The sequence below is a fragment of the Lonchura striata genome, chromosome 19 (assembly GCF_046129695.1).
Source record: "Lonchura striata isolate bLonStr1 chromosome 19, bLonStr1.mat, whole genome shotgun sequence".
Classification (NCBI taxonomy): Eukaryota; Metazoa; Chordata; class Aves; order Passeriformes; family Estrildidae; genus Lonchura; species Lonchura striata.
In genome coordinates, this window is record NC_134621.1 from 3,754,539 (window position 1) to 3,774,258 (window position 19,720).

A 19,720-nucleotide genomic window follows, 5' to 3' on the forward strand; every position below is an offset into this window, starting at 1 on the left:
CAGCACTGCCCACCCAGCAATCTGTGCCAGGGGATGCTTTGAGGCTGAGAGGAAAGATGCTGTGGAGAGGTGTTGCTGCTCAGGTCTGCAAAGAGAGGCTTGTGCTGCTTTTATTTCGACACACGCTGGTTGCAGACACAAAAATTACTGAATCAATCCTTCCCCTCGGCCGGCGTCACAGGCAGGATGGAGGCTGCCCACGCAGTTTGGAGCTGAAGATGATAAATTGGGATAATGGCAGTGTCTCCAGCTCATCCAGGGCAGGACGTGGCCAGGCTCACCTGGGGGGTGCCCAGGGGACACAGAACCCTGTGGTGACACAGCAGGGACACGGTGAGGGTGGCTGCAGCTGAAGGAATGGGAGCTTCTCCCAAAACCTGGCACAGGGAGGACAGGCTGGAGGTGCCAGGGGTGTGGCACAGCTCCAGGGCAATCTCCTGCACTCATCCTGCCACTGCTCTCCATCAGTCACTGCGAGCCAGAGGGGACAATTCTGCCAGGGATCCTGCAGTGACACTGCCAGGCCAGGCTGCCACCCCACCAGCCAGGCCAGGAGCGATTCCATGCAGGGAAGGGCTGAGAAGGAGTTTCCAGCCCCTGATTTTCCAGCCATACATTTTATGGCGTGAAGGAATCTCCCCATTCAACCTTGCAAACAGCAGCAGGGCTCAGCACCAACCTTACAGCAACACCTTGCCCTGGTGAGCAACCCTACAAAAACAAACCAACCCAGCCAGGGGACGTGCCAGGAGGGGACACATTGGCAGTGGGGGGAAAGCACCCCCAAAGAAGGAGGAACAGCACTAAGGAAAGCTGAAGAAGTAAAGAGTTCTATGGAAAATTGTTGCTTGGAGCTCACCCCTTGCTGTGCTGGCAACCTCTGGGGCACACAGAGTCAGGATGTTGCTCTTCAGCTGCTCTGCCCTCAGTCAGTGCCCAGCAGGAATTCCTTTCAGGTGCTGCAGCACATCCTCCCCTCTGCCTGCTCAGCTGAACCCTGAGCAGCCCCTGTGCCCTCACCACCACCTCCACCCATCCCTGGGGGGATGTTCAGCTCCGTGCATGGCCCAGCAGGGTGAAGAGCAGCCTGGAGGCTGGGGGGGGTCACTTTGGGCACCTCTGCCCTGCCTGGGGACCGGCAGCTTTCCCAGGAGCCCACCCCAGCCCCATCCCACCACTGTTCAACCCACACTGGCTCTTCCTGGAGCTACCAGGGGTGCAATCTCCAGCGTGCCCATCTAACCCAGCCACTCTCCTTGTGCTTTGTCCTCCCCAACAGCCACCAGCATCACCCCTGTCCCCCCACAATGCAGCTCTGCCCAAGAACTCCCACAGAAGGGCTGGGTGTGGATTCCCCTTTAATTTACCACTTGTCGGGGGGGAGGGTTAAAAAAATCAATAAATAAAACAACTTAGGATGCTTGAAGAAGATGAAAACCCTGAAACTGCAGTCTGCTGGTGGCTTGTCCCTTTACCAGAGGAGGGGAAGGGTGATCCCATCCCCTCTCTCCCCACCACCCCATCCCAGCGCCACCAGGCCCAGGTGGGTTCGGATGCGGTCGGACGATGCTCCTGGGGAAGGAAATGACTCCAAAGTTCAGGAGGTGCTCATTCACAGCTGGCTGGTGGACGAAACAACCCCCAGAGTCGGACAGCCCCGGCTCACCCACCGGGAGGGGCCCGTCCCAGCTCCTCGGCCGCCGCGGAGTTCGGAGGAGCAGCCACGAGGCGCCGGTGTCACCAGGGCGGTGGGGACGCCCCGTCACAAGCAGTCCCTGCACAGAGCCACCTGTCCCGGGCGGAAATCGCGGCAGGGGCAGAGGCGCCGGTACTTGGCGTGGTGGCCGGCGCAGCTGAAGAGCAGTGGCTCCTTCTGGAGGTAGCACTCGCGGACGCTGTCGGCCACCGCGGGGTACAGGTGGTTCATCTCGTGCTCGGTGCTGTCGCACGCGATGCTGAGCCTGGGGGCCAAGGCAAGGCGGTCAGGTCAGCTGAGGGGTCTGCCTGGGGGTCACTGAGGGGTTTTTGTCCTTCCTGGGGAGGTTCCTTTGCTGATCTGTGTTTGCCAACCCTCGGCTACACGTGAGTGCTCGTCACCGACCTGACACGCCACGCAGGAAGGAGAGACCCTGGCAACTCAACCCTGCAGCCCAGAGATCGCCCTGACCCACGGATGGCTCAGAATCACCCATAAAACCCCACCCAAATCTGAGGAGTTGGACTCGTTGGTCCTTGTGGGTCCCTTCCAGCCCATGAAGTTCAATGGTCTCTTACAGCCCCGTGAAGTTCAATGGCTCTCTTGTAGCCCCGTGCTGACCAACAGCTCTGTCCACTCCCTGTGGACACTTCCTACTGCAGATAACATTCCCTGGCAGGGACAGGGGATCAGTGAATGTCCACATGCTCCCTGTTAGCTGGGATTAGCCAGAAAACTGAGGTGGGCACCAGCAAGAGCCCCGAGGAGCAGCAGAAATGCCCAGCGTGGATTTTCACACCCCTCCCCTGCCAGGTGGAGCAACAGCACTGGCACTGCCCTCCCACCAACCCTTCTCAAGTGACGAGTCCCTGAGCCAGCTCGTTTTAAGGTCTGGAGGAGGACGTGCAGGGGGAAAGAGTGAAAGCCAGGCCCCAGCTGTAATTTATCACATAAAAATGTCAGCGGGACACGCGGCGCCTGCCTGACCAGCGTGACAGCTCCGGCAACGCTGAAATTTAAATTGCCCAGAGAGCAGCACAGAGCCCAGTGGTGGATTTATACTCTATTAAAACTTCACCACTGTGTGTTCAAAATGCACTTTTATAGAGAGAGACATTAAAAAGGAGAGAGCATGCTGGAGGTGGAGAGGAATGGGGTTGGGAAGAGGCAGAACCCTGCCTGGAAAGGCTGTTGGATGCCTGCTGAAGAGTGAAGTGGGTCCTGCCTGCACTGCCTTGGGCATGAAAGCTCATCACTGGGATTTTGGGATGGGGGAACATGAGGAAAAAGGGTGCAGGGGATGGGGTGAGCAAAGGGAACACTGTCTGGCTGGTGGCCCCCCACAAGCTCCCTGAGAAGGCCCCAACTCACTGCAGAAACACCTCCTCCTTGTTGAGGAACCTGAAGAAGGTGGGCTCGCAGACCAGCCCGTGCCGCCGGCACGTCTCCGTGCACGTGTGCTGGGGCTCCGACACCCACACCTGCAGCGAGGCCACCGGGGGCCACGCCTGGGGCGCCCACCCAGCGCTGGGGGACCACACCAGGTGGGTGGAGTTGGGGGACAGGGCCAGCGGGCTCGGAGAGCTTTGCATAGCAGGACTCTTGGTCTTGGGAGACGGAGGAAGAGATGGTGTGGCGCAGAAATCCTGGTGGCAGAGAAGATAATGTGTGAGTGCCCTGAGATGTTAGCAGTGGGGAAGGGAGGCCACTGGTGGGACAGGAGGGCACTTGGGATGATGACTTTGCTCAGGTTGAGGTCTCCTGCTGTGGGGGATGGACTTCTGCTTCTCTCGCCTCTTCTTCTCCCAGTGCTGCCTTACTCTCTGCAGCTCCAGCCCCAGCACCCCCAGGTGTCCCCCACCAACCCCCAGCACCTTTAGCCCATGACAAACCTCCCCCAGCCCCATCTCCTGGTGCTCTCTGCAATCAGGGCACTGGCTGCACAATGCCCTCGGGAGAACAGGGATGCTCCCCAGGGAGAAGAGGGAAAGTTTTTCACGAGGACAGAGATGGTTCCCCAGGGAGGACAGGGATTCTCCCCAACCTGGTGCTGAATGTAGGCGTGGATCCGCTCCAGCATCCCCTCGCTACTGTACTCGTAAGGCAGGTAAGGGTCCACCTGTGAAGGGCAAGAGCAGAGCACGGGCAGCAGGTGGGGACAGCCTGGCCCTGCCCCTGAGCCAGCAGAACCTTGGGCATGGCTCTCCCACCCACCCAAGCCCACGACTCGTGTCTGTCCACCAAAGCAAGCAGGGAAGGATCTTAGGGCTGGAGAAACCTCACAAGCCATAAAGTGATAAAGAGAGAGATATGTACTTTGGGTTCAACCTACTGGTGAAAATGAAATCACCCCGTTCCACTTTAATCTCCCTTTTCTCCACTTTTAGTTAAGTTTCAAACCAGTAATTAGTAATGCAAATCAGTAATTTAGTAAGTAATCAAATCAGTTTTCATCCAGTAGGTCACTTCAAACTAAAGCATGAACTGTTCCAGCCCACAAAATACTCTGCAGCTGTGGGCAAGGGAGGAGCAATCTTAAAAAAAAATATTTTTAAGGAGCTTTCTGCCCTGGGAAGACATATTTTTCCACATTCCCTATTTTTCCAGAGAGATGTTGCATGAGGTGCCAGTCCAAGGACCTCCCTTCCCCTTGTGTATCTCTGCAGAGCTTTATTCAGAAGGATTATAAGCAAAACCACCCAAAGATAATTAATCCAGAAAACACTGCTGCTTCTATTTTCTGAGCTCTGCACCTCCAAAATAGCTATTTCCTTTTGAAGTACCTGTCAAAACCAAGCTCAAAGGCTCAGTCTGCTGAGAACCCTCTGAGCATCTCCCTGCCATAAATATCCCACCTGAGATCTCAGCCAGGCTGGAAATCACAGCTGCTTCATCTAATTACAGATGTGCACGCTAATCAGGGCTGACACAGTGACAGGCACCAATCCTGCCTCTGAATTCCTGATGGGCTCTCAGCTAACTGGGGCAGAGTCCTCTGAAAGCAAAATTGCCTGTCTCGGTGTCAGAGCCAGGCTGGGGCTGCCTGGCAGAGGTTTGGAGGAGACAAACCCACCCCTCGCTCAGCATCACCAGGGCTCAGGTTCATCTCACCACTGCTTCCATGGGGGGGCTTTTCCCAGGACCCCCTTTTTCCAGGCATAATTCCAGGAACTGCCTCATCCCCCAAAACACTACAGCACGTCACACAAACCCTCCTTGTGCATGCACATGTATCCCGAGGTGATGCTCCAGGTGCAATCCCACCTCTCCACAGGCTCCCAGGGGTCCTGGAGGATCCCTGGGCATCAGGAGTGCAGCCCCTGCTCCTCCAGCTCCTTTCCCTCTCAGGGGGACCCCAAAGGCTCTCACTTCCCTCTGCTCCCCTCTCCAGTTTTTGTTAGGATTCAGCTGGTGCACTCAGGACTGAGAAAATGCCAATTTCGAGAAGATAATTGTTTAATTAAAATCTGACAGGCTCGGCCCCTTCTCAACAGCCACGTTGTTAATGGCACTCCTCACGCTGGGGAGCTCAGGATGTCCCCAGAGCCCTGGGAGGGAGGAGGAGGAGGAGGAGGAGGAGGAGGAAGGGTGTTCTGAGGTGGGGATCACTGCATCCCACCCTAGAATGATGCACAGGATGGCACAGGAGGGAATGGAGAGGCTGGTAAGATGAACTTTGCCATCCTTTCCTCAGGTGGGAGAGCTTCCCAGTGCTCTCTCCATCAGCCAGGCAGGGAGTTACTGGTGTCCCATGGGGAGGCCACCACGAGAACCCTGCTGGAAGGGAGGATGAAGTCTCCTTCATTCAAAAGGAAAAGAAAGCGGGGCAGAAAAAATCTGAACGTCATCAGACAAATAAGTAAAAAAATAATGCAATTCTGTGCTGGCACGTAACAGCAGGCTGGAACATTTTAACCAGCTATTTTCACTGTGATGTTTAATGTGCCGCTCTTTCAGGCATAGTCTGAAATGTATAATTTTCCATTATGGTCCTGTATGTTTGACTTTAATATAATGAAGCCTTCTCCCTTCACTACACCAGAATATTGGGTCTATTAAATTGCTCGTGTGAGGACTGGTTTTGACAATGGGAAAAGCTGAAGGCCCACAAAATGGTGGTGCTTGCAAACCTCTCCTTCTGCAGCCTCTAACCCCAGGATAAGAGATGGAATCCATCACTGGGACAAGCCTCCAGCATCCCCTTTCCCAAGGGGACACCGCTTGTCTCTCTGCCCCCTGTCCCTGTGCTGAGATTCGATCTCTGGAGTAGAGGGGTTTGGTGCTTCCCTGGTTTTAATTTGCCTTATAAATAGTTCAGGGATGCAAACCATCAGGGAAACCCAGAGCTGCTCCCAGTGAGACGAATGGCAGAGACACAGCCTGCCAAAAACCTTGCCCAGCAGCTGGAGGGTGACCTGGCACGGCTGTCACCTCCGAAAGGATGAGAGAGGGCATCACAAGGGCTCTTCTCTGGGGGGGAAAAACACAGATTGCAAACCCAAGCCACGTCCCAGGCAAAAAGCAGGGACTTCTTATAATATGAGGGGGTGCTGGACAGGATGAACATAGGTCAAAACAATATGGTTAATGCTACATTCTCCATTTATTCGAGAGAAGATGGCAGTTTTTATACACTTCTGCATTACAATTTACAAAAGCACTCTGATTGGCAAGCTAACATTGTTTATCTTTGCCTTAAGATGGTCAGGCTTTTCACACTTCAGCTATATTCTAATTCATGCTTGGGTAGCTGATTACTTTGTAGTTGCCTTAACATAATTTCTAACTGCACCACAACTGAATTCTCACTGCATCAAAGGCTTCAAGGCCCCACCAAGTCCACTCATCAGGGCCCAGTCTCAATTCTCACTCCAGACACAAATCATGCCCTCTCTCCCTCACAAATTCTGTAACACAGGCATGATTCAGCTCTGCCTCCAGAAGGAAGAAGTTTCTTTCAGGCAGAATTAGGCTGGGAGGGACGGCGGCTGCATCCCAACAGCTCTGTTTGCTCACAGCCTGCCCAGAGCAGGAGCTCTGGGATGCCACAGCCCGCCCCGAGCTGCAGCAGGAGAAACTGGGGTGCTGCAGTGACCCTGAAATGCTGCTGAGAATCAGCAAATCCCCCCAGGACCAAAGCTTGTTGTCAGCTCGAGCACAGCAGAATTACTGCCAGGTTCAGCAGGCAGCTCCCAAATTCTCAGACAGGCTCCCAGCATCCTGGTCCCCAGCACAGCTTCCAGCTGATGGCAGAGCCAGTTTTCCCACAAGATGCCATGTCCCCAAAAATGTCTTACTGGGTTCTAGCCGAGAAGATGCAAAGCATCTGCGGGATATGTGATTGTTCAGTCATACGACAACAAAAAAAATCCCTAAATAAAATCAATTTCAGGTCACTTTTCAATTTTCAATGTTTTCACTCATCAGGGAGGGGGAAAATGTTGTGTTTCAGGTTCAATCTGTCTGAGTTAGTGAAGCAAAGGGAAATGCATCATTTCAGATCCAGCATTCCTTTCAATAAATTGGCAGGGTATTTCCAAACAAAGGCAGGCAGATGGGAAACAAAACCATAGTATTTCATTCCAGTAATTTTGAAATGAAATGTTTTGACAGAAAAAAAAATAAATTGATGGTGGTTATTCTGAAACACAGACAAATTTATTAGATATTCCAATAACAGAACACCCCACTTTGCCTTTGGGGGAAAAAAAAAAAAAAGGAGTCAGTAAAATAATTTCTCTGAACTCCAGTAACTGGCTGGGAACAGGAACACTAAATTGCCCAGCTACCATCTTTCTGCTGCTCCTCCTGCTAATGCCCTTGTTTTCAATTCCTGCCGTAACAAACAGTATTTTAAAGACAAGATGCCCATGGACTCCTGGAGCCAAAGCCCATAATAAGGCTTTTAAACCTGTAAGGAAGGTCAATTTTTAGGCTTAATTGCCTTGACAGCATCTCTAATAAAGCAGACCTTTCTATTTAAAAGATAAAAAGGTGGGGAGGGGAAAAAGAGGCTGCTGTAAGTTATTCACACTCACTCCCTGCTCTGCTCTGGGAGGATTTCTACAATTTCTTTAAAACCCCAGAGAGGTGAATTGTGGATTAACTCCTTGGTGGGAAGGAATCCCTCCTCTCCAGAGTGACTTTGCGTTGCAATGTAAATGAGGCTTCAGTGACTGGAGTTGTTAATTTGAGGTAAATTTAGGACTTCCAGCAGCTGAGGGTAATTCCAGAGGCTGGGATGCTTTATGGGAGGGCGATACAGAGTGGAGGTCCTGATCCCAGAGTGGTGAGAGGAATGACAGATTTGTTTTTACAAACAAGCTGTGGGTCTGCTGGTAGATAAAACCAGCACCGAGAGAAGGGGAAGAACTCCATTTATTGATGAATGGAAAAAAAAAATTGCCTTTACAAACAAACTGTAGGTTTGTTGATAAATGAAACTGGATATTGAAAGATGAAAGAAACAATGGGGGAAACCCTAAATCCCATAAGAATTGAAAATGAAAAGGGAGGGTCATACATTAGAGGGAAATCTCTGGTATCAGGCGTATTGGGAAATTCTGAACCTCTCAAGTACCTCAGACAATGGGGAAAGAGTGAAGGGAAATGTAGGAAATTAGGATAAAAAAGAGGCTGCGTCCTGCAAAAATTAGAGACACCCCAGAGGAATGCCCCATAGCCTCTCCCTTTATTCAAATAAAGTAAAAGGACTCCTCTTTCTCCTTTTTGGATATAAACCTCTGATGTTTGTGGATTAATTTTCCTGGCAGTGGGAATAAGAAGAAGAGCTGATTCAGGAGCTTGGTTTGGGGCACACCAGGATGGGCACAGCAGCTGCAGACTCCAGTGTGCCCAGTTCTGGACACCAGCTCCTCCTGCCCAGTGTCCATTGTGTCACCAAACCCTTCCCTGAAATCCTTTCTAGTTCTTTAATCTTTAACCAGACCATTAAACACCTAAATGACCTGGTGCACAGCCAGTGAACACTGCAGCAGCACAACACATCTGCTCAGGAACCAGCACAACCCTCTCTTCCATCCTCAATCTCACCAATCCTGAATTATTTTAACAGAACATCAGCACCAGGCTTCATTATTTTCTTTCTTCTCTTTGGAAAAATGAAAAATTTCCTTCTCTCTCCCCAAATAGCTCCCAGTCTCCCACCCACAGCAATTCCTTCACTTCAGGGCTGTCTCCAGCCCAGATGGTGGAGGGTCAAGCTCTGACAGCTGGCCTGGCAGCACAGCAGCAGGGATGTCATTATTTTTAATTTAATTCTAATCGGGACATAGGAATGAATGTGCAGAACAACAACTGTTTTCCTAAGTCAGGTCTGATGAGTCTTTACAAACTCACAGAGAAAATGAGTGAAGAGCTGCAGTGATCACCCTGGAGGAGGTGAGACACAGGGTGATGGCATGGCCACGTTACCTGAATCAGGTCCCCAGATTGCCACAGGCACCCACCTCTGCAGCTCCTAATGCAGGGAAAAGCAAGGATGACCCTTCCCTGACCAGCATCACCCCTGTCCCCCCAAATCTCACCCAGCCCCAGGCAGAACCTGGGTTCCACAGCACATCCCTGTCCTCCAGAGAGGATGGCTCATCCCAGGTGAAGCAAATGGCCAGCAAAAAGGCAACGAGCACTTCCCTCCCCTCCAGGAAATAACTTTAATAATCTGGACAACTCAAAAGGCTCCTGCTACCGGGTGGGAGCTAAATAGTCATGAGGGAATGTTTCCAGAGTGGGCACAGCAGGAGTGCTGCCTTTCCTGGGGTTCTCCCCTTCCTCACATCCCCAACAGAGGCAATTCCTGAAGTCATTCCCATCAATTTGCTCCATCCAAAGGAAATGACCAGTGAAGTGGGGAAAAGCCAGGAGCAGAGGGGCTGCAGATCTCTAGGTTTATCTTTGTTATCAACCAGCTCCCAGAACTGCTCTCCACCTCCAACAGCCTCAGCCTCCTGCTCCCAAACCTTATCTCAGCCTCCCCCTGCTCCAGGCCCACCCACAGGAATTCCAGGGGATCCTTCAAAGGCACAGCTCTGCCCTGGGGAAACACCTACAATGCCAAAGGAAGGTGGGAGAACATCTGCCCCTGGGGCTGCAAGAAGGGATCAAAAAATCCAAAGGAGAAAGGAAAAGAAAAGGAGACCTAGGCTTCAACATCTGCTCCTGCTTGTTTTAGGTTGGAAATGGGGGTGTGTATTCTATTGCCATCTGTCAGAGCTGGGGCAGGTATCTGCTGTTCACTGGGCAGTTTGCTTTATCTCTCCCACACCCAACCCTCCCTCCAGGAGATCTCTGCTGTTCATGGCCACTGAGTGTCCCTGCATGGCTGAGAAAATTCCATCATCCATGGGGAAATGCTCTGCCCAGGGGAGGAGCCAAGCATTCCTACCTGGATCCAATCTGACCTGGGAACAGCACAGAGCCTTTGCCCCCTGCATTCCCAGAGGAGCAGCTTCCTTCCCCCTGCATTCCCAGAGGAGCAGCTTTCTCCCCCTGCATTCCCAGAGGAGCAGCTTCCTTCCCCCTGCATTCCCAGAGGAGCCCAGGCCCATCTCCCCCAGCCCTGGAGCTCCAGAGGAAAACTCCCCCCTTGTGCAGGATCCTGCTCCAGCAGAAGCACAGCTGGCACTGCAGGAGGGCTGAGCCCCCCTGGGATGGGACTGCTGCCACCTCTCTGATACACAGGAGGCCAGGGCCTGTTCTGATTCTGTCAATGGTTTATTTTCTGGTTTTATTGGTACTATTGTATTTGTATTTTAAATTTTCCTAGTAAAGAACTGTTATTCAAATTCCCATATCTTTGCCTGAGAGCCCCTTAATTTCAAATTTATAATAATTCAGAGGGAGGAGGTTTGCATTTTCCATTTCAAGGGAGGCTCCTGACTTCCTTAGCAGACACCTGTCTGTTCAAACCAAGACACTTGTCCAAACCCAGCAGCGGGGAGGTCACCCCAAAACTGCTCCGAGCTGTACCTGTGTCCTCATGATGGTTTTGATGGCAGCTTCGAACTCCTCGGAGTTGTTGTAGTCAACAGTCCACACGTGGGGCTTCCCGATGAAGTCCTCAGCATATGGGTGTTGGGAGGACACCTGGAACACAGTGATGCCAGCTGGGTTTTGCAATCCCTGCTGGAATGGCTGCTGCTTCCTGCTCACAGCTGGATGGCAGAGAGGAGCAGCAGCCTCACAGCACAGTGGGGTTTGACCCACTGCGACAGGGAGTGCTGGAAAATGGTTTCATCTGGATCCAGCTGCTCCCCAGCCTCAGGATGATGTGCTATAATTCCCACTGGGTTGGCATGCCCCATTCCCAACATCACTGAATTCCTTTGGCAGCCTGCAATATCTCCATCTCTGTACCACAGAACAATTTAACCTTGGCCTTAGCCAATCTGTGGATCTGGATGGTAAAAACACCCCAAACCAGGAAAGGTGTGTGAAGGCACCACATCTCCCAGGTTTGCCAGCTCTAGAAACAGGCAGGGAGAAAATCCATTGCCACTGAAGACTGGGAAAGGCTGGCACTGGGAGAAAGCAGTGCTGGCAGCTGCATCACCCTGATGCCACAGGCAGCCCACACACCGGTACCCCACACTGACATCCTTGCTTTTCTCTGGGCTGCCCACCTAGGTGATTTTTGAGGATCTACCTCTTTTGTTTCAGCCCTGAGGTGCCTTTTCAGCCCTGATCTCTTCTGGGAAGAGAAGAGAGAGGTTGCTGAGCAGAGGATGTGTACTGGGGGCACCACAAAACATCAGAGGGCCTGAACCCCTACCAGCTGGAGGAGAAGAGCTGTATGGTTCATCTCCCTCATTGCTGCCCTTCCTCGTTTCTCTTCCCCTCAGGCACAGAAGCACCCCGAGGCATTTCACAGCCCTCAGCACGGCTCCAGGCTGAGGTACAGCCCCAGCCCCACCCAAATGGGTGCTAACACCTAATTCAGGGGTGCATGGGCAATCAGGGGGGGCAGGACAGCCCAGTCCAGCTGCACAGCCCCCAGCTCTCTCCCTGCTCAGCGAGGGAGCCTTGCACTGCATTATCCACTTTATTAATAATAGAAGAGGCATTTTTCCCAAGCCTTTAACTTTTAAAGAGCTCCTGCTCTACTTAGATTGAATTCCCAGCGCTGGGGGAGCCTGGGAGGGATTTCATAGCCCTGGTGTGCAGGTGCTGGTGTCCCTCTGGGGGGACAAAGGGATGAGCAGGGGGCATTGCCCTGGGCTGGCAGCAGGGTGTGGGGAAGGAGCTGGGAGTCTGCAGAAGGTTCCTGCACAACCTTCTCCTTGGAAACCCCAAACATACAGCACAGCCCCTTCTATCCAAGGCAAATCCCAAACAAGAACCCCATCTGCAGGCAACCTCAGAGGAAATCTTGCAGAAAAAAAAGTAACCTCAGCTTAGCAGCTGCTCTTCTCCAGGCTGGCTCAAGGCCTGGGGAAAAGGGGGTGGCTCCATGCAGCCCCCACACCACACTTATGTTATAGATACATATTATAATATTGGCTTTTTGCAAATATTAAAATGGGTTCTATATGTGTAGTTTTAAAGTAGCTTTGCTATAAAGATACAGTTTTTATTTCTGTTGTTAACTAAAACTTAGAAATGGCTGATAGAGATATGCTTGTATTAAAATGCCTGCTTGGATGGGATAATATCCAAGGAATAGACCCTGCTACTGATATGCCAACTACCAACACTTACTAGTGGTAGAAAGTATGGACCAAAGCCCAAAAACTGAAAGTGATGATAAAAAAGGACTAAAACCCTAACCAAGGAATACACATGTTCTAAAAAGGCAGACCCAAGGAGGAGCTAAACAGTTCTTAGAATATGTAACCAGTTTGGGGAAAAGTTTACTATTTATATATATCAATTTTCTTTTATATTTACTATTATATTTATATTACTTTATCTTTACTATTATATTTCTTGTCTTTATGAATATGTAACAGGCTGATGCAATAGAAATGGTCTCTAAAGGGCATTTCCAAAATAGCTGTTGTGTATCTTTGCATCTTTGCTTTATTGTCTTTGTCTCCTATTGTATTTTGTGAAAAACGCCAATCAATTGGTTTTTAAAAATTTTAAAAGTTTAATAATAATAAAATGGTTATAAAAATATACAATTAGAGTAATAAAGTTTAGAGTTAGGACAATTACAAGACAATAAAAGGCAAAGGATTATGGACGTCTGGATGCTCTCGGACATTAAGTCCTGAAAAGCATCCCTTGTGAACAAAGGAATAACCTTAAAAGCAATAAACTGTTGCATATTCATACATCCTTCATGGTTATGCATACATTCTATTTAAAACAAGAACTCTATCTGTTGTATGTCAACTGTTTCCTTTAATCTTCGAGTCTGAGCAAGGCCTGAAGAAATTAGCTTTTTCTGATAAGAAGCCATAAATTCCTCTCCTTTGGAAGATTTAGGTGTTCCTCAAAGCAAGTATCTCATTCCTAAAAAAAAAAAAAACTTCCCCCACATACATAGTCTCTATATTAACATTATGTTGTAACCTAAAACTACATTTAGCACACTACCTAAGAGAATTAATACAGCACAACTTCCTAACATTACACATATAACATTCATTGTAACATCTGCTAAAAGCCAATCATAAAATACGCATTTTTCACAGCTTTATTAAACCTTCTAAATACTTGCAGGGGAGCGAACAGTGTTTTTTTCACACTTGCCTCTCGGGACGTGGGCTTCCCGCGGAAGAACTCGTGGTTGAGGGAGCTGTGGGGAGGGTGGAAGCGCGCCTGCAGGAACACGCAGCCGTTGGCGATGGCCTCCAGCGGGGCCGGGCCCTCGTAGGGAAACCCGAAGCCAATGAAGAGCTGCAAGGCACAAACACACAGATCACTGCTGAGGGATCTTCCCCGCAGGGAAACCTCCCAGATAAACCCAGCAGTGCCTCCTAAACCCAGCAGCATCTCCCAAATGCAGCCACTGGCGATGGCCTCCAGCGGGACTGGGCCATCGTAGGGGAACCCGAAGCCAATGAAGAGCTGCAAGGCACAAACATGGTGCTGCTGAGGGATCTTCCCCACAGGAAAACCTCCCAAATAAACCCAGCAGTGCCTCCTAAACCCAGCAGCATCTCCTAAACCCAGCAGCATCTCCCAAACGCAGCCACTGGCGATGGCCTCCAGCGGGACTGGGCCCTCGTAGGGGAACCCGAAGCCAATGAAGAGCTGCAAGGCACAAAAAACCAGATCACTGCTGAGGGATCTTCCCCACAGGGAAACCTCCAAAATAAACCCAGCAGCATCTCCTAAACCCAGCAGCATCTCCTAAACCCAGCAGCATCTCCTAAACCCAGCAGCATCTCCCAAATGCAGCCACTGGCGATGGCCTCCAGCGGGACTGGGCCATCGTAGGGGAACCCGAAGCCAATGAAGAGCTGCAAGGCACAAACATGGTGCTGCTGAGGGATCTTCCCCACAGGAAAACCTCCCAAATAAACCCAGAAGTGCCTCCTAAACCCAGCAGCATCTCCTAAACCCAGCAGCATCTCCTAAACCCAGCAGCATCTCCTAAACCCAGCAGCATCTCCTAAACACAGCCGTTGGCGATGGCCTCCAGCGGGGCTGGGCCATCGTAGGGAAACCCAAAGCCAATGAAGAGCTGCAAGGCACAAACATGGTGCTGCTGAGGGATCTTCCCCACAGGAAAACCTCCCAAATAAACCCAGCAGCATCTCCTAAACCCAGCAGCATCTCCTAAACACAGCCGTTGGCGATGGCCTCCAGCGGGGCTGGGCCATCGTAGGGAAACCCAAAGCCAATGAAGAGCTGCAAGGCACAAACACACAGATCACTGCTGAGGGATCTTTCCCACAGGGAAACCTCCCAGATAAACCCAGCACGTCTCCTCTCTGCTGCTCTGCTCCTGCACACCAAGCCTCTAATGGGGTTCAATAAATTATGATGGAAATTCCCAGTTTTCACAGAATTCACAGAATGACCAGGTTGGAAGAAACCTTTAAGATGATCCAGTCCAGCCCAGCCCCAACACCTCAGCTAAACCCTGGCACCCAGTGCCACATCCAGGCTGGTTTAAACACACCCAGGGATGGTGACTCCACCACCTCCCCAGGAAGACATTCCAGAACTTTATCACCTTTCTGTAAAAAACTTTTCCCTAATATCCAGCCTATATTTCCCTTGGTGCAGCTTGAGACTGTCTCCTCTGGTTCTGTCAGTTCCTGGAGAAAGAGCCCAACCCCACCTGGCCACAGCCACCTGTCAGGAGCTGTAGAGAGTGATAAGGTCACCCTGAGTCTCCTTTTCTCCAGGCTGAGCACCCCCAGTCCATCAACCGCAGCCCACTTTGCACAGACATGGAGTGTCCAGGAGCTGCAAGTTCCCCCATCCATCCCAGCCATCACTTTGGCCCCGCATGGAGCAACATTGCTTTGCCAAAGCTGTTTGGGCTGGTAAATCAGGAATATTTCCCCCAGGCAGCAGCTGAAGGCCACAGGGATGCACCCATGCCCACACACTCCAAGAATCCAGTTTATTTTTATCACAGCTATAAAGTGGAAAAAAAAACCAAAACCACACCCACTCAGCAATAAATGAATTAATGAGGAAACTTTGCCTGTGCAAGGAGAAACTCCTCAGACATATCTTGATCTGAAATGTGCTCTGCTCGGTTCCTGCCTAACTATCTGGGCTGAGAGGCTCACACAGATAATGCAGGACAGGTCCTGGGATGCCCTGACCCACCTTTGCCTTCCTCAGCAGCTGCTGGAACTCGTGCTGGGGCAGCAGCCCGTGGTTCTTGACGAACGCCGGCACCTCGGGTGGCCTCTGTGTCTCATAATAAACTGTGCCATGGATCTCCATGTACTTGTTGAGGATGGCCAGGAACTTCTCCTTGCCCTGGGGAGGAAGGCAGACATGTGAACTACACCAAAGGATGGGTCTGACCTCCTTCCCATGGTTATGGGGGAGTTTAACTCTCAAACTGCTGTCCCAGAGCATTGCAAAGTCCCCACTTGCCCCTCCTCATCCCTTGGAAACACATCCTGGGCTGCCCCAGGTTCCTGGAGAGCCTGAATGGCTGCAGGATCCATCACTCTGATCATCAGGCTCCTGCTTCCCCGTCCCCTCCAAGGGCAGCTTCCACTCTGGAGCTGCTGAATTAAAGGCTTCAGAGGGTTCAGAAGGAAGTCTGCAAAGACCAGAGCTTGCTAATAGCCTCTTATTCTAAGTAACAAATTCCAAGGATTTTCTCATTCAGATTTAATCCTGTTTCACTACCTGGAAAATGAAGGGGGTCATCAATTTTCTTCTCTTGGAGGCTTCCCTCCAAGCAGCCTTTCTTTTTAACAATTTCTCTACTGCAGATTTTTTTTGCTTGAAAAAAGCACAAAGGGCCTTTGGATGCTGGGTTTTCCAGTGCTGCAACAGCCCCAAAAGAGCAAAGACCAGGGGGAATAAGAAGTTATAAATGGGGAATTTGAAAAAACTCTCTATGTTGCCTTAAAGCCTCCTCAAATGCTGTATTTTTACCCTCAGCCATGGATCCCTGGAATCCTCCAAGGCTCTGAGGCTTTCCCAGCTTATTAAAACCTCAGCTCCTATTGTGAGCCAGAGGCAAGAAGTTCAGAGGGGTAGGAAATGAGAAATAAAGGGAAGGGAGGTTTAATGAAATGTTTCTAAATGTCAAAAACATCCTGCTCTGGAGAGGGTGTTTGGTCCAAGGCTGGTAAATGAGCACCTGGCTCCAGAAGATGGAGGTGGTCCTTGCCTTTCTACACCTCAAAATCATTCAAAATAAGGAAAAACTCCTCTATTCCCTTTTTTATTACATAGAGGGAAGAAAAGCCAGGCAACCTGGCCTCAAGGAACCAGCAAGGCCCAGCCCCAGCCCCTTCACCCTGCAATAAATGACCCCAAGTATGCAGTTTGGGGAAAACTGATGCTTGTGAGTTCTGACTTAAAACAGCAAATGTCTGTAGCACCCTGGGTGGAGGGAAATGTCCTTTCTGGGGTTTGAACTCTCTTTATTGCCTTCACAAATTACCTTAACTAAGCTCCAAGGAAACTTCTGGATAAGAAGGGGCAGGGGAATGGTAGAAAAATAAGACAGATGTTGCAGTTCTACAATGAGATTTTGTGGGTTTCAGTAGGGCTTTTAGGGAGCCCCCAGCCAGGCACAGGCAGGGGGGGGATTTTCTCTCAGACCTGGGCAGTGATGGTAAACCCACAAACACGGGTAAAGAGGAGGTGGCATGGCTGGATCCTGGCTCACCACAAGCATCCCTGCTAATTAGCAGCTGCTAATCAGGAAAGCTGGGAAGGGGAGGAGGAGGTACAGCCCCCACTGCATCAACCCACATCAATCCCAGCAGCTGCAGAGGACCCAGCCCACGTCAAGGCAAAGTCAACTCTGACAAAAACCTTTTCTCTGCCAAGAAGAGGCGCAGAGGCAAAGCCCAGCAGCAGCTGGTGTGGTACAGTACCTGCAACTGGAGCAGCCCCAGGCGGTGCACAGAGGGAAAAATAGAAAGAAATCAACAGACAATGAGAATTAGCTCCTTTTTACAGCCCTGCAAGGGAAAGCAACTTGCTAGCTCTGGGTAAGATGGGGGGAGATGGACAGCCCCTCTGGAGATGCAGGGGGGTGTTCTGGGGGGCTGGAGAGGCTGTCCCCATGCAGGGACCCACCCCTCTCCCCCAGGTGTTCCAGGCTCGGGGAGCACGACCCCTTTTCACAGAGTGCTTGAAAGCAGACACAAATTATCCCCATCATAATGCAGCAATCACTGCAATTAATTAGTGGCAATGATTATGATTAATTACATCAAATCATCGATATAAAATCCTCAGCCACAGAGCCTGCTGGGAGGAAGCACCACCCAGAGCAAGGAGCAGGGAATGGTGTCCCACCAGCATCTCCTTGTTTATTGGAGGCTCTGGATGTGTCACATCACTCCCCCAGGACCAGGACAAGGATGGTTCTCCACAAACACACCCAGATCTGCACCTCCACAGCTCAGGGTGAGATCCAGAGGCTGGGGCTGCCTCCCAGCTCTGCCTGTGCCTACCCCTGCCTGCCTGGCTTGTCCCCAGCAGCCCAAGGACACCCACCTTCCAGATGCTGGCCTCCTTGCCATACACCACGGCCATGCTGCTGACTTTGTTGGCCTTGATAAGCTGCCTCTCGGTCTGGTTGAGCTCCTCCGACACGAAGCCCATGAAGGAGTTGTCAGGGGTGTGAGCTGTGGGCACCAAGGGGAGGAGACAGGTGGCTGAAGAAACGTTTTTTGGGATGTCCCCAGGGATGGGGATACAGCCTGAGATGAACCCAGCTCCAGAGCCTTGCTGGAGCATGGAGGAAAATGGAGTTTGAATCCCTACAAGCAGATGATAAAATCCAGGCTTCAGAGCCCACTTGAGCAGCTCTTCACACAGTGAGGCATTTTAGGGCTGCCAGAGGGGCTTTACCCAGCCAGGAAAATGGAATGCTTGAGCCACCCAGCAGCCAGTGGGACACTGGGCTCCTTCCAGACTGCACATCTCCTGTCTGTGCCACAGGCAAATCCCACTGAGCTGCCTCGGCTTCAGAATCCCAGCTGAAAGCAAAGCTGGGTCTGCAACCAACACCACCCCAGCTGGAAGCTGCTGGCTGTGCCCTGTGCTGGACCAGTGGAAGGAGCCTGGGCTCTCTCCCTGGATTATTCTGTAGCCCAAGGGGTGGCCCAGCAGGGACAACACTGCCCGAGCATCACCTCGTGGAGGATCTCAGAGCCCCAGAACCACCCTGGCAGGCCCCCACTGATGCCTTAAGTTTTTAGCTTTTACATTTTTCAGATCCTGTAGTGCAGTAGTGTATAACTCTGAGCTCCATAGAGAGTGTCAGTAAACTCTCTTCAGTTTGCTCAGACAAAAAAAATCCCTCTAGGCCTGAGAACCAAGGACACCTTCACAGCCTCAGGCCCTGAAAAGTATAGATGTTGCAATAAGGTAGAAAAATTACAAGAAAAAGGCCTCATAAACTCAGGCCTGCTCTGTTGTATCAGTGGCTGGCCTCATCAAGCTGACACTTTGCAAGTTCCCATGTGAAAGCAATCCTGGTGTGAGCAGCTAGTTGGCATAACAATCTATTCCTGGGTGAAAAACAACCAGCACCTGTATAAACTGTTTTTACACCATTAGAAAAATGAAAACTATCTCCCACAAACAACTTTTCAGCATGTACACACTGGGGATTTGAGTGACCAATCAATACAGGGTAACTGACCAAAAAAGTAATTAGCCAGAAAGCTCCTGATCAATTGGAGGTCACACAGGAAGTCTGTAGAACTGGGTAAAAAGGAGTTATGTGAATAAAGAATAAAGAATGGGCTTTTCCACCATGAAGAAAACGGAGTCTTGTGTGATTTATTCTGATATATAAACAAATTGGAGAGAAGCAAACTGGGGGAATGTGACTTCATTACCTGAAGCTGTAATTAACCCCTGATAAGCAAAAAGACCAAACTTACATCTGTCTAAAAAACTCATGACCATCATCCATCCTGGCTGTAACCTCTGCCAGGCTTTTGAGTGATCGGCTCTGTTCTTTCCTTGTGGCTGGCTAGATAGAATTTGATTGCAAAATAAATATTTTATGTTGTTTCATTTTAATTTGGCTGACCAAATTTTCGTTTACAGCACCACTTACGGAACATGGTCATGAACTGGCCGGGCTGCAGGTTCCAGTAGCCCCAGTTGGTGCGGTAGCCGCGCAGCGTGGCGTACTCCTCGTGGTTGTAGGCTGGCTCCGTCCCAAACGTGTCGATGACCCGGACACGGCACCTGCGGGGCACACACCCCCCTGAGGACATCTGCTGTCCCCAAGAACCTCATCCCTCATCTGCACCCCCAGCAGAGTGAGAGTGTCCTAGGTTATAATACTGGGGTGTTTTCCATTACCACCTCGAGCTGCAATCCCTTTTTTTCCTTATCTCGTGACTCAGAGATGAGTCCCTCCAGGAGGAGCTGTTC

The 19,720-nt window shown here is 50.8% G+C and overlaps 1 protein-coding gene across 1 annotated transcript in view; it reads right to left on the minus strand.

Annotated features, from left to right (window-relative positions):
* Positions 1-1,341: 1,341 nt before the first annotated feature.
* Positions 1,342-19,720, minus strand: part of MGAT5B (alpha-1,6-mannosylglycoprotein 6-beta-N-acetylglucosaminyltransferase B) — a 72,754-nt gene continuing 54,375 nt past the window's right edge. The window contains exons 10-17 of the mRNA XM_077787343.1: positions 19,398-19,531; positions 17,822-17,952; positions 15,452-15,607; positions 13,412-13,558; positions 10,685-10,801; positions 3,741-3,815; positions 3,068-3,342; positions 1,342-1,961 (exon numbers count right to left, since the gene is read on the minus strand). Coding sequence (XP_077643469.1) covers positions 1,763-1,961; positions 3,068-3,342; positions 3,741-3,815; positions 10,685-10,801; positions 13,412-13,558; positions 15,452-15,607; positions 17,822-17,952; positions 19,398-19,531 — 1,234 coding nt within the window. The 3' untranslated portion in view covers positions 1,342-1,762. The remainder of the gene's footprint in view (positions 1,962-3,067; positions 3,343-3,740; positions 3,816-10,684; positions 10,802-13,411; positions 13,559-15,451; positions 15,608-17,821; positions 17,953-19,397; positions 19,532-19,720) is intronic.